The sequence below is a fragment of the Rhineura floridana genome, chromosome 3 (genome assembly GCF_030035675.1).
Source record: "Rhineura floridana isolate rRhiFlo1 chromosome 3, rRhiFlo1.hap2, whole genome shotgun sequence".
Taxonomy (NCBI): domain Eukaryota; kingdom Metazoa; phylum Chordata; class Lepidosauria; order Squamata; family Rhineuridae; genus Rhineura; species Rhineura floridana.
Window position 1 is genome coordinate 172,513,657 of NC_084482.1, and position 25,970 is coordinate 172,539,626.

Consider the following 25,970-nt stretch of genomic DNA (forward strand, 5'->3'; position numbering starts at 1 on the left):
TGGACATATGCACATGTCACAATAAGCTAGGTTTTGTAGTGTAACATGATTTATTGAGCATGAGCAGAATGCATGCTGCCCATTTCCTTCTGCTTTACTCCTCCCTGATGCAAACAGAGGAAACAAACAGTGAAGTTGCAGTGAAGCTTGATGTTGTGAGCCAGGCAGAAGGGAGGCAGCCAGTTGAAGGCGAGTCAGATGATGAGGACTTAGACTGGGAACCAGGAGGAGGGGATGACAGTGGGGTGGACTCACAGGGCGCCCCAACCCCCGTCTCTCACGACTCGGCTCCCCCTGCTTCCGACGTTCCTGAAGAATCACCACCTGGCTCATCAGACGCTTTCCAACTGGACACGGGCCTGCCGTCTGCCCGCCTCTGAGGTACAGCGAGGCATGTCAGATGTTTCCCAGCCTAGTGTTGTCCAGTTTCCCATGCCCAAATTGACTGTTAGAGCCCCCCTCCGTTGGAAGGGGAGCTGGAGATCAAACCACCTTTGTCCTGTGCTCAGAGGCGCTTGAGGCGGGAAGTTCAACAGTTGGAGTTGAGGCAGAGCCTGTGTGTGCACATGCGATCCAAGCCTACTTCAGCTGGAGGGGGATCCTGTTGCTGAGTCAACATCTGAGTGCTGTGTTAGCATGCTTGTTCAGTGTTAGCTTAGGGCCAAAGTTCCTAGCAAGCGTAGTTAGGTTAATGAGGTGCACTGCTTTTGATGTATCTATAACTTTAATAAAAAGGGGGGGGGGAAACAAGCATGTCTGTGACTGAGTCCTTCGACAACGGGCAGGACACTTGACTTCCCACTATATGTGAACCCAGGATTATGGTTGGTTTGTTTTTTAACAAGCCAGGATGTGTAAGCAAGCAGCAAACCATGGTTTAAAGATACTGGCCTGTTGGGGAGAAACAACAGATGAATATTCATATATTCAGATGTAATACTAAGCCAAGTTTAATTGTGGCTTTCTGGATTGTTTATTCTGCTTGCAATGGGGAGGAGCGAAGCAAGGGTGATTGGACAGCATGCACCATAAGCCATGATAAGCCAGAAACCTTGGCTTGTTATGTCTAACCTACCTCATATGGTGGTTATGAAGATTATATGCTGTGGAGCAGGGAAGAAGGAATAGGACCATGGAAGTCCCTCTGAGTTCCTTGGAAGAAGGCTTTGATAAAAATGTAATAAAATACAGTCTGTGTTGTCAAAGTACATTGAGTAAGCATGGCCATAATCCTCAGACAGTGAATCACCTCGAGCAATTCTGCTTGCATGTGCTTTTAGGCACGCCAAGTACCTTGCCTTCATGGTTGAGGGTAAGGAGGAAGGGTGGGGGAGAGGAGAAAACTTTAAAAATGTAGACAATGTCTATTCAAAGCAGTGGCTGAGATCCAAAGAACTTCTGCAGAGGGCATAATTATGCCCCTTAGAATCTCCCCCCCCCGGCTCAAATGACATCAATCAAACTAATTTAGAAACTTCCCTCGGTTTCAAAAGAGGCTTGCTACGTTATGTGAACGCTTGATGTTCCCTTCAGCATGCAGAACTGGCCATGTGCCTTTTTGTATCCTGGCTAACGGAAATAAAGAAGCTCTTGGTTGCATTTCTGCTGATTCTTTTCCCTAGGCCCTAGAAACCCAAGTGTACCTTAAGTTTGAATCTTGGTTAGATTGGTTTCTTTGTTGAGTTGTCATTTGTTATGGATTTTTAGCAATTACTATGTTCAGGAACGTTGAATAGAGGTCATTTGTTGAAAAAAGTAGCTAGTGACATGGTGGAGGAATGGAGACATTGGCTGCAGGGGTCTGATAGGATAGGGTGGCTGAACAAGGACCAAAATAAGTTGTATAATCACACAGTCATGAGTAGAGAAAGATGACCTTGGGTTTGAATGCCAGCCCTGACCAGTTTTTCTGCCCGGCACAGCATCCTATTTCTCTCCAGCGGCTTTCTGTCTTTCTACTGTCAGCCCAAGACATTTTGCTGTCTGAGGCAAAGGATAAGATTCGTCCCCTGTTCCAATATAGAAACCAATGGGACTAGCAGCAGAATCTGACTTCAACACTGGTGGCATGATAGCATCCCTAACTGCACCTGGAACAGCAGGTCAGTTTAGGGTGGTCAGGACAGATTGTGTAGCATCAACAGCTCTATCCTCTAACAGGGCGCAGATATGGAAGGATATGTCAGTGTTCTAATGTTTCAGTCTTAAATTCAGTTCTCCACATTTTGGCAGCAATTTGCAAATTTTTATTGAAAAAATTCTAATGAAAATAATGTTTTTTTCCAGCATTTCTGTGTGAATGTCTTCTAATAAAAACATTTTTGTACGTCGTTTTTACTAAAGTACACATTTTTGCAAGCAGTTTCTCCTAATCTAATGTATTTTTGTATGTTATTTTCACGAATAATTTATTTTTGCCCACGCGTTCCCCGAATACACGCTGTTCTGTAATATTCTGTAAATATTGCTTGACTGGCAAACTGCATTGCAAAATCTTTATAAGTGCAAAATGTCAAAGAATAGCTATGTTTTCAGTTCTCATATTGTTTTGGAAAGTGTAAGTTTGATAAATTCAGCTTTAATTATGAACTGAATTGAATTTCTCCCCCATCCTTACTTAGGAGGAACAGCCAGGGGGCTGCTGCTGTTATTCCCCAGCAGTTGCCTCACTTTACCTAAAGCCAGGGCCAGCCCTGGGACTGGTATCTGATTAGCCACAGTGTGTAGCTTCTGGGCTGTATTCATTATACTGGATCAAACGTTGAGCAGTACTGCTGTAGACAAATGCATATCATTTTGTTCTTTCTCACCTCTGCTGCAGTCCTTCCTTTTGCAGTGCAGGGATAATGTTACTGATCTAGCTTACAGAGCTATTGTTATTGTTAGAACTATTGTAAAGATTGCTTAAAATGTATGCGAAATGCCTTGAACCTTCTAAACCCACCATATAAATACTAAATGCTCTTCCTTCATGGTCGGCGGCAGTATGCTTCTGAATACCAGTAGCTGGAAACCACAGGAGGGAAGTGTGCTTTTCCCTCTAGTCCTGCTTGCGGGCTTCGCCAGAGCTTGGAAAAGTTACTTTTTTAAACTACAGCTCTCATCAGCCCCAGCCAGCATGGCCACTGGATTGGGCTGATGGGAGTTGTAGTTCAAAAAAGTAACTTTTCCAAGCTCTGGGGCTTCCTATAGGCATCTGGTTGGCCACTGTGTGAACAGGATGCTGGACTAGATGGGCCATTGATCACCAGGCTTTTCTTATGTTCTTACTTCAGGAGTGGGGAGCCTGTGATCCTCCAGATCTTGGGCTACAACTTCCATCATTCCTGGCCATTGACCAACCTAGCTAGGGCTGTTGAGAGCTGGAGTCCAAGAACAAACATCTGGAGGGCCACAAGTTCCTCATCTCTGTTCTATCTATTCATCTCAGTTACTTGTTTGTTTGTTTGTCCTTGTACTTCAGGCTTTGCAAACAAACAACAGCAAAAAACCAAGGTAGCTGCTTGTGGAAGCAGAATCAATCATGTAGAGTAAATGCACATGTATAGAACTGTATTCGGTATGCTGAAGTTGGATGTTTGCATGTGGACCTTGGGGTTTTATTGAATTTTTGATACACAACGTGCACATACACCAGTGAAAACCACTTCTGGCCATTTTCTGAAGTAATAAAATGAATATTGTGGTGATACTCATACCATTTTATTTATTTATTATTTATTAGATTTATATCCCACCCCTCCTCCCAGTAGCAGCCCAGGGAGGCAAACAAAAGCACCAAAACCACTCTATAACATAATAAAAACAGACTTTAAAATATATTAAAACAAAACATCCTTAAAAACACATTTTATGATATAATTATGTCACTTTTACCTTAATTTACAACTTCCCAGATGTCTTTTATGTGCGCTGTGACTTTTGTGACAGTCTGAAACATAAAGCGGCCATGGTATAATAAAATCAGTCCCAGTTATCTTACTGTCCCTGTGTGCTGCAGTAGCTGTATATTTGGCTGTCAAAAACCCATATTCAAATCCCTTTCCAGTGATGAATCTTAGTGGATGACCTTGAGCAAGTTGCTTGCAGCTTAACCTACCTGGCAGGGCAGTTGTGAGACACAACAGCTGCTTTTGAGCTCTTAAGTTCTTAAAAAGACAGATAGGCTACAGATGCCAGGAAGGGTGGAATATACATTTCAGAAATTAATAAAAAATAAACCAAGGAAATAGGGTGGTTGTACACCTTACAGTTACTTGAACATCAGTGTTACCTGATTGTTTTCTGCAACAAATGCTTGATGTTTAAAAGTAATACATGTATGTTTACTGTTGGTCATGAGCGCATAATCTAACTCATACTTATGCTGGGCTGAGGGGAGTTGGATGTCACCAGCAGAAGCCCCTCCTCTGCAGCTGACCTGTATGCTGAAGAAGCCCAGCCTGGCAGAATCCAGCAGAAGGCCCGAAAAGGGGGCATTCTGGGGGCATGTTGGAAGAGGGACCGAGGGGGGGACTTATGCGACATCCAGCTCCTGCAGGTCCCAATCCAGACCAGTTACGCCGAGAAAAAGGTCAGTCTAAGACAGTGGTTCTCAAACTTTTTTGGTTTGCGGTGCACTGTAAAACAGATAAAAATTTTCTGGCGCACTTTGTGTCCAAAATTAAAAATATATTTAGGGCCTAGCTATTAATTGATCATGGATGTAATAAATCTCTATACAAATGGGTTTCTTCTCATTTTTAAAATATACTTTCATAATATTCGCTGCACACCTAGTCACCTCTTGCGGCGCACCGGTGTGCCACGGCGCACAATTTGAGAATCACTGGTCTAAGAAAATAATTGGAATGGAAGTCAATGGAGAGTGCTTACTCACTGGTAGGGGTATTCCCGGGAGCAGGCTTTTTCTTTTCTGTTTGTGCGCACAGCTTCCGGTGAAGCCAGTGCTCAGCTGGCCCGATGGCTCCCAAATGGGAAATGGATGCCGCATAGCTTCCCAAAGGCTCCTCCTCCATCAGCACCCCTTCTGCCGGCTTCCCATGAGTCAGATTGTTCTGTAAGTTACCTCCAGTATCGGGCAGAATGCCTCTGAATACCGGTTGCTGATGATCATGAGCAGGAGAATGCTATGGTGCTTATGTCCGGCTTATGGAGTTCCCAGAGCCGCCTCGTTGGCCACTATGAGTACAGAATGCTGGACTTGTTGGGCCTGGGGTCTGACCCAGAAGGGCTGCTCTTGTGTTATGTATACATGTCTTGGAAACATGATTGAACCAAGTCAGGTGTTACCTCCTCATTTTACGCATTTGTTGCAGAGAACCTGGCATCACTCCACAGCAGTCTGATGAATAGTAGTACCAGTGGTTCTTAGCTGGTAGCTGGCTTTTTTCATAAATGTTAGACCCTTGCATAGTACTTGCAAGCAAAAGTGCGTTTAGATGGTCTTCAATCACCTCTGTTTTCAATAACGGCACTGATTTTACATGATGTCTGAAGGTAATATCTTAAGTCCGTCCCTTGTTAGCCTCTCTGTGCTTTCCAGCCTATGTTTAATTTCCCTTCCCTTCTGCTATTTTTTTTTCCCGGAAAGGCTTTTTTTTTTTACTTCTGGGAGGAAATAGTTCCTAAACATCATGGGCAAATAATTCTCAGAATTCATCCTGAGATGGACAGCAAACTTTAAACTGGTGCATTTCCTGTCAGCAAAAAGAATATGCATGAGTGCAAAGGCTAGCTTCCTAATAAAAAACCCTGACCACCCTTTTCCCATTGGGACTGGGCTTGGCTGGTGTTTTGCCTAGGGAATCGTGAACTAAAATTGCTTTCACAAATGATAGCAACTGTATAGTGTTATAAGCAGATTTGATACAATAGATAGTGCAAGGAACATACTCTCTTGTGATTTGTAGAATTGGGAATAAAATATTCTTGCTGGATCAAAGCAACAGTCCATGTGGTCCAGCACTGTCTCCAAAATACCTAGTCTGATATTTCTGAAAAACACACCCTGATGTTGATAACAGTCCCTGTTTCTCTTGAGGTTCTGGCAATTGGAAGGAGACTGCTTCTGAGTGGGGTAGAATGATTCTTGTCAACATGTCCATTCTTCAAGACCTTCATTTCCTAGCAGTCAGAGCCTGCAGTCACATGGGCTTCTACAGTATATATAAAGGGAAGATGGTTTAACTTCATCTCAAGTGGAAGTTCCTGACTTGCCCGCTCCTATACACTAACCTCAGTAACTCAGCTGCTCACTTGTGCCAGGCTGCTTTCCTTTTCAAAGACCACTAGACCCCAAGCACGGCAAAGACAACACATACTGGCAGCCGTTGTAAAGGGTGTGATGGTTTTAATTGTTGACTCTCTTAATATTTCTGTGGAAATTTATTCCTTGGATTTCCAAGGATAAATGTTTTGTTTTTTTCTCATTTTTTTCTAGATTTCAGCCTGCCTATAGGGTGACTATGGATAGTGAAGGGTTACCCATATATGTTCCCCCCAAATCAATCTCTGTGTTTCTTTTTACCGGCTGCCCTCAAGTTATATCCAGTGGTGTTTTGGGGTGGGATATTTGCATGGATGAAATGGATTATACAAACCTTAGGTTTTAAAAAATGTCACGTGCCAACCAATCCATATTCCAACCTCACCCTTTTCTTTCCTGAAGCACAGTGCCCCGTAGCCACACCCTGCCACCATACTATCTCCATAAAAGCAGCAACTTCACAAAGAGTGTTTTGTGAGTAAGAGAAGCTGTCTATTACAGTGTACAGACTTGGAGTAACAGTAGCTTTGCCTTGCGGTCGGGAAGGAGTGACAGACGAGAGTAGAGGATCCAGAAAGTGTCCTTTATATGTGTTTTAGCAGCCCTATATAACATGGCTTTTCAATAGGGGTGGGGGGATTTAAGCTCCCTTCCCAGCTGCTCATTCACATTTTCCTTTTGATGCTCTTCCTCCCCCCTCCCTCCCCCACCCTGTTTATTCCATCATCTTTTCTCCTCCCTGCAGTTCTTATCCCTTGAGGCTGCGTCTGAGCAATGCACCTTGCCACACGTAGAGAGGAGACAGAAGAAAGGCTCTTCACTCCCTTTGGGTTCTTTCTTTGATTTCTGTGAAGTTGCTGGGCGTGAGGCACTTTGCGATCAACTTGCAAACGGGGGTCGGCAATTCATGTCATCTCTTTTCAGCCAGCACTTCTCGTCTGTTTCCTCCTGTTTTGACTACAGGGACAACATGTAGCCTGTGTAGCTGCTGCCTTTTTAAGCAGGTGTGGCGTGCAGCTGTGATCAAAGAGGGGAAGCTTCTCTCCATGCAAATAGCATCTTTCTGTTCTGTTCGCAGCCTTGTGAGTAGCTGACACCCTTTGGCAGTGATTCTGCCATCAACCGCTTAACTGGCGTGAGCAGAGACGGAAATGAAGGGCAAATGTTCCTTTCTCGTGGTCCTTTTGATGTTATATTGAAATGATAATCTATAGTGGGAAGGGGGGGTTATCCCTCCACTATCAGCTGTTCTGCAAGGATTCCCCCATGTTGCCACAAATTACTGTAAGCTAACGCCTGGGGCTTGAGACAGCAGCCAGTGTAAGATGCCCAGTGGACAGCCAGAGGAAAGTCCATTAATATATTATGATAGACACGTTTGTGTCATTGGATGAAAGAGAATGAAAGAACACCTGCCATTTGTCAGGAATCTTCAGGATTTTGTAGGGCTCCACTTTGTAAACCCATAGGTCAAGATTATGCTGGGTTCTTGAGACAGACTTTGTTGCTTTGTGTTGTGTTGTGTGTTTTTCTTTCCCAGTTACACTATCAAAGTCACGATGGGAACTGGCAGGGGAGCACAGCTTCAGTTTAAATTCTGGTTAGTTTTAGGAAGGAAATAATTTTGGTTACATTCCATCAGCTGACACGCAGGTGGATGCAAACCCAAATCTTGTATGTCGGGATCATTTTGACATGATTCTTCATTCAGACTCTAGTCCAGTGCTCCTGCTAGCTATTTTTTTTTCTGAAAGGAATTTGCATAAGAGCAGAATTGATAAGTAGTTTCCACTATTAAGTCACAATTGGATGATGGTGGTGATTGGAACCTCTGTCCAAACAGGATTGGAGCCTACTACCCAAGTTCCATTTCCTCTCCAATTAAAAGGGGACGTCAGCCAACTGATGATTTAGTACTACCCATGAGAACATCCCCTTGAGAATGTAGAGCTCATTCTCATACATGTGCTGATAGGAAAGACGTAAAATATGCTTGGTAACTTCATGCATCTCATAAAGGGGTGTGTGCATATGCGCACATGCACACATATCACACACATACAGTTAACAGTCAAGCTACATGTGATGGCAATAGATCTGTAGCATAGGTGACTGGGAGAAGGGATCTGAACACATACACATACCTACCTTTAAGGCTGCATTTTCTTCCAGAGGGTTGAAAAAACTGGAAGTGACTCACACTTGGAGCAAAAAACAAAAAACAGCTTTAAAAATAAATAAATGTAAGTGTTGGTGCGGGGAGAATTCTGTGTGTCTCCCCCCCCCCCGGCACACACCTTTCCACTTCATAGGGAATTGGTAGGACCTGGTTTAGGCCTTTCTGCTGTCTCATCTAGCTGCACCCTTGGATAGATGGAAAACTATTCAGAAAACTACATTTCTTCCCCAAAACCAGGATTCATAACTGTAACTTAATTACAGTTTGTACTTTTTGTGTATGTGCACTGAATGAGTCATCTGTTTCATTATTAATATTTTTTCTGTTACGCTGTTGGAGTATGAGACTTGCTTTTTCTGGCTGAGTCAGAAAGTCCATCTAGTCTATTACTCTGCCTCCAGCAGTAAACAGACCATTGCCAGGAAACTGTGTTGCTGCTGCTGAGTGCTTTGATTGGCTGCCAGGTTTTGGACCTTGTTGACTTTTTTTTGGCAATACCAAGCCATTCCCAAAGCCCAAGTAAAAGCCTGCTTCTCTTTCCCAAAGAATTAGAATAGTACAGTTTCTTTTTCCTTTTTTAATCATTTAATATTCTTGGTTCATCTCCTACTCAGCTCTTCTTCATAGCATGCATCTGTGTAGACTATAAATTCTCAGTGGATATGTTTTCTTTAAGGGATTTCTTGTCCAGATTATGAAAATAAATGCCACATCTTAAAAGTTTTATATTGCCTTAACATCTTTTATAGTTGCTTTAAGGGAGGTTCTGCAGATTCAGAGATAATGGAGGAAGGGATGATGTTGCATCCCTAATCAAATGTTGACACCACTGCCTACATGGGGACCCCCCCTTCCCACCTCCTATTCATTCATCCATCCATCCACCCATTTATTCATTCATGTATTCATTAATTCTCTCTCTCTCACTCTCTCTTTTACGTATTCAGACTTCCCACCCAACCCCCACCAGCTAGCTTTTCTCCCTCTGGGACCCCTAGCCTCTGCTTGCCTCCAACCTTTCTCCCTTTTACTCATCATCCATTCTCTCTCTCTGTCTCTCTACCCCCCCACATACACTAGTCCTTTGCTGCAAGCCTCCTTTTGCTCATATCCTACCTGTGGCCTTCCCAGAAGAGCATCTGGTTGGCCACTGTGAGGACAGGGTGCTGTACTAATGGGCCACTGGCCAGATCCAGCAGGCTCTTCTTATGTTCCTCAGTAGAAAAACTCAGCAGTTCTTTACCAAAGCCCTTCCATACCTGCTGCTGCAGAGAGTGTCCCGCTGCTGGTAAAGAGGGGGAAGGTGGCTGCCAGGCAGGCATTCCTGTGCACATGTGGTCACACCACAGTGGGCCTGCAGTGGAGCTCTGAAGGGTGGCTGTCTTTGCCGCACACTGCCAGGCCGAAGCAAGTGCCAGAATGCCTGCCTGTCAGCCACTGTTTTATCCTCCAGTACAGCAACATGGTCCGGTGGCCAAGGTTATAAAAGGCTTTGCAGGGCTGCACAGAGAAGGCAGAGGGCTGCTTGTAACCTGTGGGTTGCCTACCTGTGGTATACAGAATACAGTGGTTGTGCCTCAAGAAAGACAATACTGGGGAAGAAAAAAGAGATGGCACACACGCTTAAATGCCACAACTTCTCATAGCTCACAGATGACAGAACTTCAAGGTAGGGACTCAGGTTACATCCTAACCACCATGCAAGCTTTATTTCTAGCTGACGCACTACCTCGGCAGAACTGGGTATAAGAAATGGTTTAAAAGGGGGTGATTCAAATACATCCCCTAGAAGTGCAGGTTTATCTCTCCCAAGTTAGAAGGCCATCTTGCTCATCTATTTCCCAGAGACATTTTCAGGAGTTCCCCTCCCCCATTCACCCCTTGAGAACCCCAGCCCGTTTAATGTTGAAGAAGCGCAGGACCATATAAATAGTGAATAAGAGAGAGAGACAGGAGAGAGAGAGAGTGTGTGTGTATTCCAAGCCAGTGTAACTCTCCTAGGAGCATTGTGGCAAAGCTGAAAAAGTCCAGTGCTGCATGTGCTTAACTACAGCCCTGGCAACCAGCAGCCAGTCAAGATCCGTAGCAGTCCCTAAATGCAAATCCATCTGGGTTGAGAAGGATACTTCTGGAGCATCATATCTGCTTTATCTCCTAGTGGGCTGGATGAGAGAGGAACAGATTTCCCTCCAGGTTTGTCTAGCCTAACCCAGCACCTCTACACAGGGCTAGCTGGAGAGGTGGGGTTGGTTCCTTGAATTGACGGATCACTCCATCAACTACACTTCATTTTTATTCTATGCAGTCTCCCTGGTTCACCTACCGAACACAGCCCTGTTCTCTTTCTAGGAAGATAGTGAAGCAAGACCCAAACTATATATTGTGCTTGATGCACAGCTGCTACACATTTGGCTTCCCACGTCCTTTCCCTGATGTCCTGACATTGCAGCATTGGAGGTGTTCCAACCCTGCTCAACATCATTGGCAGCTCCTGGCAAAAGAAGGGGGGGAGATATGAAATGCCATGGTTCCCTGTTAGAGTTACAGAGGGGGAGAGAAAAGTGAGCATGTGCCTGCCATTCTCACTGATAGCCACATGTTTAGTGTAAGATCCAATTTGCCCCAAGGACTTTTAAACAGAAAAAAGATGGCTGCTTTGTATGGCTATGACTTTAATACCACATGGGGTCCTGAGCCAGTGTGGGCAGTTGTTCATGCACACTGTCCATGGCTTGTCTTTTTCATCTTTGTTACTTAAACCTGTTTTGTTCTTTCACCACTAATCTTTCAGCTTGTCTTCTTGGATTCAGTTATCTCTTCTCCTGCCCCTTTATAATATTCAGGCAAAGCTTTAAAATTGAAAACATGCAAGTGTTCCTCCCCACCCCCAATTTTTCATACCTTCAAGGTCTATTAAAATAAATGAGAGTTTTGCCACTGACTTCAATTGTATTTTGACTGCTTCCTGAATCCTGCTATGTGGGAAATATGTTTGCACACTGTGTATTTGTTAGGCATCCATAGGGTTGCCAGCAGGGAGAGGGAGAGAACAGGGGCCAGAGCCCAGAGGGGGCCCACACTTGGAGCTTTCATTTTTTTATAAAGGAAACCTCTTAACCCCTTTAGAATAAAAGTTGTGAAGCAAAATGGGCAGGCACCATTCAAGCAATTGCTTTGGGAGATATAAACTTTCTTCTGCTTTTTAGTGTTTTTAACCAGTGAGTGAAGTCAGAGCTGAAATTTTTCTTGCTGCAAAAAGGGGAAAAATCGCTTCTTAATAACTACAGCTGATAACATTGCTGTAGTTATTAAGAAGTATAAATAATGTAACAAATGCTCTTAGAATACATGGCTTGCTTTTTAATTGATCTGAACCGTATTTGTTTATTCATTAGATTTATATCCCGCCCTTCCTCCCAGTAGGAACCTTGCTTGCTGTGTATCTGAAGTCTCTTTCTCACCCGCTCCCCTCCCCCGCCATCTAAAATGCTGTACCTGGTCTTGTACATAGTGTTAGTCTGGGAGACCCACAGTAACACAACTAGCTTATAACTCAGGAAACATGAGTTTGCACAAAGGGCTCAGCTTAAATTCCCCACTCATGAATAAGAATTACCCATAGAGTAAATGGGGAAATTCAGCCGTGGTGTGTCCCCACCTTAAAAATAAAAAAAAGTTGTGGTAAAGATGAGCGTTCCTGGAGTATGAGGCCTTCTGTATGCAATTGAAATAGATTGGTCTTTGCTGTAACCTGAGAGGTGTTATGCATGAAAACCAAACAAGCTTCAGCCTCACTTCTAACCTGCAATATTAACAGTGGGCTACATTGCAGGGTTAGTGTAATTCTCTCCCAGCCACAGCACTCCCGCCTCTCCAACCTGTAATATGGTGATAATAGGTTGTATTGGCATTGGAATTGGCATTTTAAACTCTTTAAAAAAAAACAACCGTTTTAATTTTTAAAAAATTAAATGTGTCATTTGAATCTGAGTTGGAAAGCGTGTGAACTCCTGTTGTTTGCTGCTGCCTTTTGTGGGGGGTAGGAAATGCTTCTACCCTGTCACAGCGTGCTAAAAAACTGGATTTTTCATTTGATTTCTTCTGCCCCTAAAGAAGAGAAAATTGGCTTCCAATGTAAATCCAGACGTTCCATATCCAGGCTGTAAAGATAGGTTACTCTGTAACTTTCTCATTTCTATATATGCATCCAAATTTACTGCTAACACATCTTTGTACCTCTTCCTTTCCTTCTACCAGTATCTCTTCACTCCACCCACCCAAGAAAAAATCTAACATTAGAAAAACTGTGGTCAGAATAAATGTTATTTATTTATACTCAACACAGGAATTTGTATGTTCAGCTTTAGCTTTGAGCTGTCTGCTTTATTACTTTTTTTTCCTTTGCAAGACCTCTTGTGTACAGTGTAGAATGGGCCGTGTCATTGTTTTGACAGCTGATAAGCACCAGAGGAGGTTTCACAGCTACTGTGTTGCTTGTTGAAGAACTGTCATTTGTCCTGAGATGGGCTAGTAATTTAACTCTTGTCTACTGCTTTGAATTGCCTCATCCTGCTTTTACTCTTCTACTTTGGATAAGGCCATGAATGTTCTTAAAAAAAACCTTTTCCAGAACCGGAAGCCCAAAGCCTGTTAATTGTGCCATTTAAATATATGTGCTTTATGTTTCCTGCTACTTTTCCACTTGCCAATTAGCTTCCATAGAAAGTAATGTTTGGCAGACTTCTTTCTCTTTTGTTGGCTTTGTCAAATGCTAGAAAGTATTTGACAGATGTACTATTTGTGTCTGATGTCAAATCCTTTGAGCTGTGTGCACCACTTGAACTGCAGCCTTTCCAGCACTCTCCAGCCGAACAGCCTCATGATGAGCCTCTTGGCGACGACGCTGAAGTTGGTTCCTAGTTCCCAGTTCCCAGTTCCTTATTTGTGTGAAATTTCAGTCACTAACAAAGAAGAAAAGTTGACAGCTACAGCAACATCAAGCCAAATTTAAAATCCCCCTGAACCCCAAAATAAATAATGGGGTACCCTGTATGATATATCGCTGTAATCAGGAGACTCTCCCCGTCAAGACTGACAATAAATTTATACAATCAAAATCATCAGGATTCCGATATTATCATAAATACATAATGATGTCATAAAATCATAAAAAATAAGTAACTGGGGGTACACACCCCAAAATCTGCTCTGGGCCAGGACAAATCATACACCCCAGGAAAGGGGAGGGTGTCCCCTACGAGATACCACTGCGTCCCGTCCGGCCCAGAGCTTCTGCTGGGCACCAGGCACTCACGAGGGCATCTATGCAAAATCAAACTGGACAAAAACACGCAGAAAAAAATAAGTAACTGTGGGTACATACCCCAAAATCTGCTCTGGGCCAGGACAAATCATATACCCCAGGAAAGGGGAGGGTGTCCCCTACAAGATTCCACTGCATCCCACCTGGCCCAGAGCTTCTGCTGGGTGCAGGGCGCATGACCGGGCATCTATCCAAAACCAAAGCAGAAAAAAACATACAGGAAAAAATAGGTAACTGGGGGTACATGCCCCAAAATCTGCTCTGCGCCAGGACAAATCATATACCCCCGGAAAGGGGAGGTTGTCCCCTATGGGATACCACTGCATCCTGCCTAGCCCAGAGCTTCTGCTGGGTGCAGGGCACATGGGAGGGCATGCATCCAAAATCAAACTGGACAAAAACTTACAGGAAAAAATAAGTAACTGGGGGTACACGCCCCAAAATCTGCTCTGGGCCAGGACAAATTATATACCCCAGGAAAGGGGAGGGTGTCCCCTACAAGATTCCACTGCGTCCCGCCTGGCCCAGAGCTTCTGCTGGGCACAGGGCACATGGGAGGGCATCTATCCAAAACCAAAGCAGAAAAAAAAATACAGGAAAAAATAAGTAACTGGGGGTACATGCCCCAAAATCTGCTCTGGGCCAGGGCAAATCATATACCCCAGGAAAGGGGAGGATGTCCCCTACGAGATACCACTGTGTCCCATCCGGCCCAGAGCTGCTGCTGGGCACCAGGCACTCACGAGGGCATCTATGCAAAATCAAACTGGGCAAAACACGCAGGAAAAAATAAGTAACTGGGGGTACACGCCCCAAAATCTGCTCTGGGCCAGGACAAATCATATACCCCAGGAAAGGGGAGGGTGTCTCCTATGGGATGCCAGTGCGTCCCGTCTGGCCCAGAGCTTCTGCTGGGCACCAGGCACTCACGAGAGCATCTATGCAAAATCAAAGTGGAGAAAAACACGCATAAAAAAATAAGTAACTGGGGGTACACGCCCCAAAAACTGCTCTGGGCCAGGACAAATCATATACTCCAGGAAAGGGGAGGGTGTCCCCTATGAGATGCCACTGCATCCTGCCTGGCCCTGAGCTTCTGCTGGACGCAGGGTACATTGGAGGGCATCTATCCAAAATAAAACTGGACAAAAACTTACAGGAAAAAATCAGTAACTGGGGGTACACACCCCAAAATCTGCTCTGGACCAGGACAGATCATATACCACAGGAAAAGGGAGGGTGTCCCCTACCAGATGCCACTGCATCCCGCCTGGCCCAGAGCTTCTGCTGGGCGCAGGGCACTCACGAGGGCATCTATCCAAAACCAAAGCAGACAAAAACATACAGGAAAAAATAAGTAACTGGGGGTACATGCCCCAAATTCTGCTCTGGGCCAAGACTAATCATATACCCCAGGAAAGGGGAGGGTGTCCCCTACCAGGTGCCACTGCGTCCCGCCTGGCCCAGAGCTTCTGCTGGGCACAGGGCACATGGGAGGGCATCTATCCAAAACCAAAGCAGATAAAAACATACAGGAAAAAATAAGTAACTGGGGGTACACGCCCCAAAACTGCTCTGGGCCAGGACAAATCATATACCCCTGGAAAAAAGATGGTGTACTCTATGAGATGCATGTCTTTCCCAGCTAAAATAATGAAGAGTAAATATGGCAAAACTGGTACAGAACACGGCGGTGCGCCTGATTAAAGGCAGCTGCTGGCGAGATCATATCACTCCAGTGCTAAAAGAGCTGCACTGGTTACCAGTTGCTTACCAGGCCCAATTCAAGGTGTTAGTTTTGACCTTTAAAACCCTATACGGTTTCGGCCCAGTCTATCTAAAGGAGCGCCTCCAGCAACATCAGCTATGCCGCCCAACAAGATCAGCCTCAAAAGACCTTCTCTCCATCCCATCAGTCACAACAGCCAAACTGGTGAGAACGAGAGAGAGGGCTTTTTCAATTGTGGCCCCCACCCTGTGGAATTCCCTCCCAAATGATCTCCGCCATGCCCCTTCTATGATGAGCTTCTGCCGGGCCTTGAAAACCAGGCTCTTCAGGCAGGTGTTTGGGGTGGGCTAGATTTTATTATCATTGTTTTTAGATTTTCAATTTCTAGGTATTGTATGCCTATTTTGTATGTCGCCCAGAGTGGCTGGACAGCCAGCCAGATGGGCAACTAACTAACTAACTAACTAACTAACTAACTAACTAATTAATTAATTAATTAATTAATTAATTAATAGTGGTGACCACTACAAAATCTTCTGTGGGCTATGAAAAATCATTCACTTGAGCAAAATGAATAGTGTCCTCCGCGAGATGCCGCTGCATCCTGCTTGGCATGGTTTGTGGTCATACGGAACAGGTATCGACATCTATGCACAACAACAATAATCAAGCTGTGTAGAAAATACATAAGGAACTGTGGGATTCCACCATCAAACATGCTTTGGGCACTGCAGGTCATACACCCATGCATTCTGGAGAGGGTTCCCACCCAATTCAGAATTTCTTGTATCTGTATGGCACAGACAAGGGCATATATGTATTAGAAAATATAGCAAATATGTACAGGAAAAGAATAAGGAAATGAGGTGCCCATCACAAAATATGGTTTGGGGCACCATAAAACATACTACATTGCACCTGGAAGAGTGTCTTCTCTGAGATGCCATCCATGAATGCTTTTGAGTGTCAATTATGAAATTACATCTTCAAGAAATCATTGTTGTTTAACCTGCCACGTTTCCTTCTGTCGCCAATACCAGTGGCTTTTTAAAATAATAATATTTGAGCTGTAACAAGGTAAGTAAGAGGGTAGACCGATACAAAAATTAAACATAAGAAAATCCCATCTTTCAACAACCCTTTTAAGGAGAGACCTTGTCCCAGTGTGCCTCTGTATTGGAATTATATTCAAGATGTTTTCAACAATGTTTTGTAATTTTCAAAAGGTGTTTTTCAATGTTTTGTATTTGATTTTGTAAAGATCTTTTGTTTTTAAGATGTTTTTAAAAGACTTGGGGGGGGGTATCACTTTTTTGCCACCCTGGGCAAATGTGGTGATGTTTGTGCAACAGATGAGTTGTTCCAACACTTCACAAAGAAAAATAGTACTCCAAGTCATATTGTAGCAATGAGGCTATAAAGGACCAAACAATAATGATGATGTGCAATGTGCAGTTTAGAAGGTCCTCTTCTAAATCTACTACTATTTCAGAGATGTTTGAAAACCAGGAGATTATTTCGAATGGGTGAAATCGTTTAATTCCAGCCCATGTGAAATGGTGTTGATTTTGTAAACTGCAAAAATGTTCTAATATATTTCTAAGCAAAATGTTTTTTTACTGTTTTACCAGTTCTGATAAATGTGACTTCCTTATTTGTTTTTTAAATTAAGTCTGCACTTGTTTATATGTTCATTTGTATACTTGGTTCTTACCTGTTGGAGAAATATAATATATATGTGTAGTAATTTATTTAGAGATATAATAAATCAAATGCACAACAATTCTTCTCAAAGTATGACTCTATGTTATCTGGTGCCATGGCAGATGGAAACTTGGCCGGATCACCAGACGACGATTCACTCAAGAAGCATAAAGATGTAATTTCATAGATGAGACTCTAAACTATGCATGGATGGCATCTAATAGAAGACAGTATCCCTGATGTGTGGAACTATGATTCGTGGTGCCCCAAATCATAATTTGGAATGGGCATCCAAGTTTCTTATAATGTTTCCTATAAATTTTGGCTATTCTTCTGATACATAAATTAATGTTGTTGGTGTTGTTTAGATTTATTCCCTGCAGTTAACTAAAACGTTTCGGGCGGATCACAAAAGTTATAAAATGCGTAATTAAATACAGTTCAAAACACTCTAAAATCAGAAATGATAAATGACCTTGTCTGAGCTATAACTGAACAAAAAGCTCTGACCTGGGTTGGAACCAATGCCATCTTGTAGAGGACCCTGTCCTGTATGAATATGTGTATGGATCGTCACCTTGCAGTGGTGAATGGGCTTGCGTGTTCTAATGAACCCTGTGAATGATGCCGTCAGGAGTCATGTACTCCCAGCGGGGTCATCCATGGCGGTAAGGTCAAGGGAGAGGAACCAGACAAAGAACGATCAAAGAAAGTCCTCAACGGCAGAACAAGCGGAGGATAACAATGTGTATGTTACAATGGCTGTGAAGGCAGATGAAGGCTGCAGCAGATAAAAGACTTCCAAACAACGTGGTATCCATGCCATTGGATCAAAGCCTTTTTCTATCAAGATTGTGTGTTGATTGTCGTGCACCGATCTCCCCACATAAAACAAATTCACTCACAGGCGTCTTCCAACCAAACCAAACCAAAAGTCCCATGGCGATCGGTGGATGGCAACGGGGGCAGGACTGTGAAATCCAGAAGCCGCTAGTCATGAACCGGCACATGGGCAGTGGATACAGACTCAGTAGTCCTGGCTCAAGGACCGAGGCAGTTGAGTTGTTCGGCAGCTTTATCCACGTCTGAGCATTCCTATTCAGGATCCACTCTGCTCACCCCTTATGGGGAAGGTGCTAGAAAAGGTGCCCTAAATATAGTCTGCCTCATCTTCCTGACTGGATTACCGCGTCCAGTGGGGTCACCACTTAGCAGTCGCAAAAGACAAATGAACTTTGGAACGTGGAATATACGGACATTGCTGGACAATACAGATAGTGAACGTCCTGAACGCAGAACTGCCATCATTGCGAGGGAGTTGAGATGTTTTGGTATTGACATAGCAGCACTCCAAGAAACTCGAAGAGCAGGAGAGGGACAATTGAAGGAAGAAAAAGGTGGTTACACCTTCTTCTGGAAAGGACTGCCTGAACAAGAACGATGAATACATGGAGTAGGCTTTGCTATTAAAAATGATCTTGTGAAGCTCTTGTCAGAAGTTCCTACTGGCATTAATGAAAAACTCTCAACTCTCCGATTAAAACTTGCCAAAAACCAGCAGGCAACTATTGTAAGTGCTTATGCACCAACATTAGATGCTGATGAAGACATCAAGGAAAAATTTTATACCCAGCTGGACACCATCTTATCAGAGATACCTAAGGAGGACAAAATTATCCTCCTGGGTGATTTCAATGCAAGAGTTGGGCGTGATTTTGATTTATGGCCAGAAACCATTGGGAAAGAAGGAGTTGGTAATAGCAACCTTAATGGAACTCTACTTCTGACTTAATGTTCAGAGCATAATCTTATTATTACAAACACACTCTTTCACCAGAAAGATAAATTTAAAGCATCATGGAAGCACCCTCGGTCGAAGCACTGGCATCTCCTGGATTACGTAATTATCCGTGCCAGAGATTGTCATGATGTACTCCTTACCAGGACCATGACGAGTGCCGATGACTGCTGGACAGATCACCGATTAATTCAATCCACTATGGCCATTAATATTGTTCCTTAACTTAGGCTCCAAGGAAGAAAACTAAGGCGTAAAATGAACATCCACGCCCTTCAAGATCCTATTAAGCGAGCTTGCTTTCAAACAACTCTCAAGAAACATCTACCTACAGAACTCCCTGAAAATGTTCAGGAACACTGGATTAAACTGAAGACATCCATTATTGCAGCATGTGAACAAACTATTGGATACCAAACTAAGAAACATCAGGACTGGTTTGATGAGAATGATAGTGAGATTGAACATATCATTGACAAGAAAAGGAAAGCCTGCCAGATATGGCAAAAAGACATTAACTGTGCTGCTAAGAAAAAAAATCTATGCTAGTGCAAAGGCTGAGGTCCAAAGAAGAACAAGAGAAGAACGCCCAGTGGATAAAGAAAGCTCAAGAAATCCAGCATTCTGCAGATGCTGATGATGCACGGGGCTTTTTTAATGCCACAAAGGCCGTCTACAGACCAACAAATTATGGTACAAATCCCTTACGTTCAATAGATGGTACCAAACTTCTAAAGGACAAAGAGTCTATTGCACTGCATTGGAAAGAGCATTACCACGATCTCCTTAATCGTAACTTTATTGTGGCTGATGAGGTCTTTTCGCAAATCCCGCAACAACAAATTAGAGATGAGCTTGCAGTATCCCCTAATTTGGATGAAGTCAGTAAAGCCATTAATCAAATGAAAAATAACAAAGCTAGTGGACCTGATGGGATTCCTGCTGAAGTCTTTAAAGAAGGTGGGCCTGAACTTACACAACAACTTAATAGGCTCATCGAAAAAATCTGGATGAGGGAGGAGATCCCGGAAGACTTTAGGGATGCCATAATTATCACTCTTTTCAAGAAGGGTGATAGAACAGATTGTGGGAACTACCGAGGTATCTCTCTTCTTGCTACCGCAGGTAAAATCCTTGCAAGGATCCTTGCAAATTGCCTCCTACCTATTTCAGAAGACATTCTCCCTGAATCCCAAAATGGTTTCCGCCCTTCCAGGCGGACAGTGGACATGATCTTCACTGCACAACAGCTTCAAGAAAAATGCAGGGAGCAAAACCGACCTCTGTATATGGCATTTATTGATCTGACTAAGGCCTTTGATACTGTAAATCGAACTGCCCTCTGGACCATCCTTCTGAAAATTGGATGCCCTGATAAATTTGTGAATGTTTTGCGACTCCTCCATGACGATCAAAGTGATCCATTCAAAGTGGGATCAGGCGTCAAACAGGGATGTGTCATTGCTCGGACCTTATTTGGTATTTTTATTGCCATGATTCTACACCTTGTTGAGGGGAAACTTCCCACTGTCGTGGAAATCACATATCGAACAGATGGAAAGCTTTTTAATCTCAGTAGGCTGAAAGCAAAAAGTAAGGTAATTACAACCTCTGTCATAGAACTTCAATATGCCGATGATAATGTAGTCTCCACACATTCAGAGGAAGATCTTCAAACTATCCTAAATGTCTTTGCAGAAGCATATTAAAAGCTTGGCCTCTCGCTTAACATCAAAAAAACCAAAGTGCTTCATCAGCAAGTGCGAACCAATTCCTCTGTAGCACCGTCAATCCAGCTTAATGGTGCAATGCTGGAGAATGTCGATCAATTTTCTTATCTTGGCAGCCATCTCTCTGTAAAAGCTGACATCGATGCTGAAATTCAGCATCGTCTGAGCTCTGCAAGTGCCGCATTCTCCCGAATGAAACGTAGAGTGTATGAGGATTGGATATTCGCAGGGAGACCAAAATGCTTATTTACAAAACCATTGTACTACTGACCTTACCGTACACCTGTGAAACATGGACCATCTATAAACGCCACTCCCAACTTCTTGAAAGATTCCACCAATGCTGCCTCTGGAAAATTCTGCAAATTACTTGGGAAGATAGGCGGACTAATGTTAGCGTATTGGAAGAAGCAAAGACCACCAGTGTTGAAGCAATGATCCTCCAACCCCAACTTCGCTGGACTGGCCATGTGGTTCGAATGCCTGATCACTGTCTTCCAAAGCAGGTACTTTGCTCCCAACTTAAGGATGGAAAAAGGAATATCAGTGGACAGCAAAAGAGGTTTAAAGATGTTATCAAAGCTAATCTTAAAAGATGTAACATGCATTAAGAATTGGGAAGCCTAGGCCCATGAACGTTCCAAATGGAGGTCGGCCATTATCAAAGGTGCTATGGACTTTGAAGAAGCACGAGTAGAGGGCGAAAGGGACAAGTCAGCTAAGCGGAAGGCACGTCAAGCAAATCCTCATTGTGACCATCTTCTATCTGGAAAACTATGTCCTCACTGTGGGAGGCTGTGTGGATCCAGAATCGGCCTCTACAGTCACTTACGGACCCACCACTAAAGACCTTACAATCTTACTCGGCCACGAGTGATCGCCAATGAATGAATGAATGATATATAATACTTCAAATAAAGTTTTGGGGTGGGCATCACCAGATCCTTTTTTCCCCTACCTAATTTAAACATTTGGATGTGTATAGTTGCTCAGATCCACTCCTTCTACACACAAGAAATTCTGGGCAAGTCAGGAAGCCATAGATTCTCGTAGAGAATGTTTTTGTCCATTTTAGTTGTGAGTACATGCCATCATATGCGCCCTGTGCCCTCCACAACCTCTGGGCTAAGCAGAACGCACCGGAATGTTATAGAGGACACCCTCCCCTTTCCTGGGGTGTATGATTTGTCCTGGCCCAGAGCAGATTTTGGGGCGTGTACCCCCAGTTACTTATTTTTTCCTGTTTTTGTCTGCTTTGGTTTTGGATAGATGCCCTACCACGTGCCCTGCGCCCAGCGCCCAGCCGAAGCTCTGGGCCAGGCGGGACGCAGTGGCATCTGGTAGGGGACACCCTCCCCTTTCCTGGGGTATATGATTTGTCCTGGCCCAGAGCAGATTTTGGGGCATGTACCCCCAGTTACTTATTTTTTCCTGTATGTTTTTGTCTGCTTTGGTTTTGGATAGATGCCCTCCAACGTGCCCTGCGCCCAGCAAAAGCTCTGGGCCAGACGGGACGCAGTGGCATCTGGTAGGGGACACCCTCCCCTTTCCTGGGGTATATGATTAGTCCTGGCCCAAAGCAGATTTTGGGGTATGTACCCACAGTTACTTATTTTTTCCTGCATGTTTTTGTCTGCTTCGGTTTTGGATAGGTGCCCTTGTGAGTGCCCTGCGCCCAGCAGAAGCTCTGGGCCAGGCGGGACACAGTGGCATCTTGTAGGGGACACCATCCCCGTTCCTGGAGCATATGATTTGTCCTGGCCCAGAGCAGATTTTGGGGTGTGTACCCCCAGTTACTTATTTTTTTATGATTTTATGACATCATTATGTATTTATGATAATATCGGAATCCTGATGATTTTGATTGTATAAATTTATTGTCAGTCTTGATGGGGAGAGTCTCCTGATTACAGCGATATATCATACAGGGTACCCCATTATTTATTTTGGGGTTCAGGGGGATTTTAAATTTGGCTTGACGTTGCTGTAGCTGTCAACTTTTCTTCTTTGTTAGTGACTGAAATTTCACACAAATAAGGAACTGGGAACTAGGAACCAACTTCAGCGTCGTCTCTCGGAGCTCTCCATGGGATGCCCTTGATGCGTCAGGCTCAAAATGGTGTGTGAGTAAGTCACTTGCTCTCTTTGGTGGTGTCTGACAGGTGATTTCAAGAAGTCCTCTGGCCAAGCTGGTTTTTGCCACAGTGGAGATGGGAAATGGATCCCAACAGCCAGGCTTCTTTGAACCACCTGCAGCATTTGATGTAAGACCTGCTGGATTCCTGGCTTTCTGCTGTGACCCAATTAAAATTGCAGTATTCTGGTGCCTAAAAAGACATTTCAAGCAAGCCTTTTTGTTTTGGCTTTCTGCCTCCCACAGGAAAGGTAGTGCTGTTTGAATGCAGCTGTTGAGGTTCAATGTAGAAGTGATACTGATGGTCAACATGAAGCTTCTCCCTGTATTCTGTGGAACCAACTTCCATAGATATGGCACATGAGTAGAAAAAAATGTTATTTTTTTTCTTTTATCCCACCCCTCCTCCAAAAAGTTCAGAGCAATGTACAAAGTTCTCTTTTCTTCTCCCCCGCCACCTCACAATGTTATCCTCACAATAGCACAGTGAGGTAGGTTCGACTGAATGGGAGAAAGTGAATGTCCCACAGTGCGCTTCATGGCTAACTGGGGAGTTAACCCTCAGTCTCCCTAATCCTAGCCTGATTCTCTCATAACTGTACCACCATGCCAGCTTTCAGTATTGTTCTGTTTCAGTTTACTGGATGGAGTAACTAGTAGCTTTAGCCATTGTACTTGTAAGAAATTATAACCATATTTTTTCTCTCCAGTGTTAAGTATCTGTTCATAGCATGTTTATATGGTGTAAACAGAGTGTAAATGTCATTATTCTGTGTTTAAGTAGCATTTGTGCATGCTTACAGATAGATGACCACAGGTTTTTGGCTGGCTGGGTCTTGGTAGCCAACCAAGTACTTGGTCACCAGAAACTTGTCTTTCACCTCAGGGTCCTCTTCTGCTACTCAGAGCAAGGTCAGGGACAGTCGCTTGCATTTCTTTTCCAAGGTTCAAGCTCATGCTGTACCTTCAAGGTGCTTGGGTAGAGATGTAAAATTTCCAGAAATTTTGAAGCCATGGGAAAAAACCACAGGTCTTTCTCTGTCGTTTTTCTTCAGAAAAAAATGGAACTTTTTGGAAAAATTGAAAAAAATGCAATATTAGCACTTTTTACAGATTGAAAGTCAGTTTGTTACTTCAGGAACATCAAATGTAGTTACATACAAGTTAGTTTGGCATAAAATTATCACATTTGGTATATTAAAAGTACATTTTATTCAAACAATTATTACAAATGGAATTTACTTTTTCAAATTTTTACTCTTTTTTGTAACAAATGAATCTACAAGATCCTGAACTGTAAGGAACATCTGAACATTTTGCCAGTTTATGAGGAGCAGGCAAAAAACAATTTTTAAAAAAGGAAGAAACCATCAACATTAATAACAAAGAAAATTATTTATGTCTCCGCTAGTCCTCCACAATGTCAAGCAGACATAAAGCATCCATTTTCATAAAAAGAACTGAGAAAAAAAGGGGGGGCACGATTCAATGAAACATTTTACTCATCATGCTAAAATAAAACAATCCATAATCCATTTTTTCTTCATTTTTTCCAATTTTTTCTATTTTTAAGGGAAAAAAGGCTTCGGGGAAAAAAACCATGTTTTACATGTTTTTCCCGACTTTTCCCGTTTTTTTCCGGGCCTTCACATCTCTATGCTTGGTCCCCTTGGAAGCACAGCTTGAAAAGGACAAGCCCCAGCCTTCCTCATGAGCGTGGAGAATAGAGCAGGTATGGCTTCAGCAGCTGTGCTGTACTTCCCTGGCATTCCTCCAAAGCGCAGCACAACTGCTGGGACACCCAATTGCCTTTCCAGTTTCAGGTTCAAGAGGACAGCTGGGGCTTCTTCATGTTGCATTGTGCTTCTTATGTACACAGAGTGCCTCAGTGCAATTCTGAAGACGATATCCTGTCCTCTTCCCATCTCCAAGGTCCAGGAGGAAGACTTGGGCTTTCTAAGCTTAGCACAGGGTGAGGGAGCACTTGCCATGACTAGTGCAGCAAGTGGAATTGTGGAGCCTTCCTTCAAAAATGTATGCCTTGTTGTCGAATCCAGCTTTTCTTCATGCAGAAGTTCTCTTTGTCTTTTTGCCTAGCCCTGAATGAGAGAGCCTCATGCACATAGTTGCTTCATGTCAAAGGTTGTGCCTCTGGTGTGCCCCTTCTATTGTTGCAGGGTATTCCCAACACCTAAGAAGACTGCTTCTGTTAGAAAGTGTAAAACAGGAGTTTTATAGTGTTGAGTTTTGAGGGTGACGGATGTTTCAGTAACAGCAGGTATAAATGACACTTCATTTTCTCTCTTCTCCCTGCCTCACATCATTGGCAAGGCTTCTTCTGCTGCAAAGCTGCCAAATGGTGGAGGGGAGGGAGAGGGCAGCACTGGAGAGTTTCTTTTTCTGAGAAGTCTGTATAATGCAAAAGAGTTCTCTTCTCTTGCTCCCCCTTCCCTAATAACCCTCAAGGATATTTGCTGTGAGATATCAGGGTCTTAAAGGGGCCCTCTGTCCTCCATGTCCCTTTTTTTCAGGGTGGGGTGAGAAAGTATGTGTTTTCAACCACCCTCCTAGCATTCTCTGTCCTAACTGCTCTCAGCCATAGACTTAATAAGTAGATCTCAAACAATCTGCCTAACTTCTGGGTTTTTTAGGACCGCACATTTCACCTTCTCTAGACTTCGCTGCCATCAGAAGTACATCTTGGAAGCTCACAGGTTCTCATCAGGGAGTTTCAGCAATCTTAAAACATTTTTTTCCTTTTAATTTATAAACCTAGGCACTTCTGCACGGAAGTACCTGAGTACATAGAAACCACTGTCTTGTTTTTTTGGCAGCCCCATTTCACTGCCAGGCTGATATGCACTCTGCCACCCAAGTTTGCTATTGGAGAGAATGTTGTAGGCTGAACTGCTTGAAAGTAGCTTTGCCTGGGGGACTTTCCTGCAGCTAATGGCATCTGCATATCATTGACAATAGAAATGCAATACAGTCTGGATTTTGCGGATTGATCGCTGTGTTGTCATCCCCTTTAGAAAGGCATGCACTGAGAGTGCATTGCATCACTGCATGGGAACATAATGAACAGAAGAAGGAGCTCTCCTTTCC

The 25,970-nt window shown here is 43.6% G+C and overlaps 1 protein-coding gene across 5 annotated transcripts in view; it reads left to right on the forward strand.

The window, feature by feature from the left end:
• The window catches only part of SHQ1 (SHQ1, H/ACA ribonucleoprotein assembly factor), a 151,765-nt gene that overhangs the window by 88,306 nt on the left and 37,489 nt on the right, over positions 1-25,970 (forward strand). Inside the window, exon 12 of one of the 5 annotated variants that reach the window (XM_061618607.1) lies at positions 7,014-9,083. The exons of the other annotated variants lie outside the window; for them this stretch is intronic. Coding sequence (XP_061474591.1) covers positions 7,014-7,062 — 49 coding nt within the window. The 3' untranslated portion in view covers positions 7,063-9,083. Of the gene's footprint in view, positions 1-7,013; positions 9,084-25,970 lie in introns of those variants that run through there. 5 annotated transcript variants of the gene reach the window in all.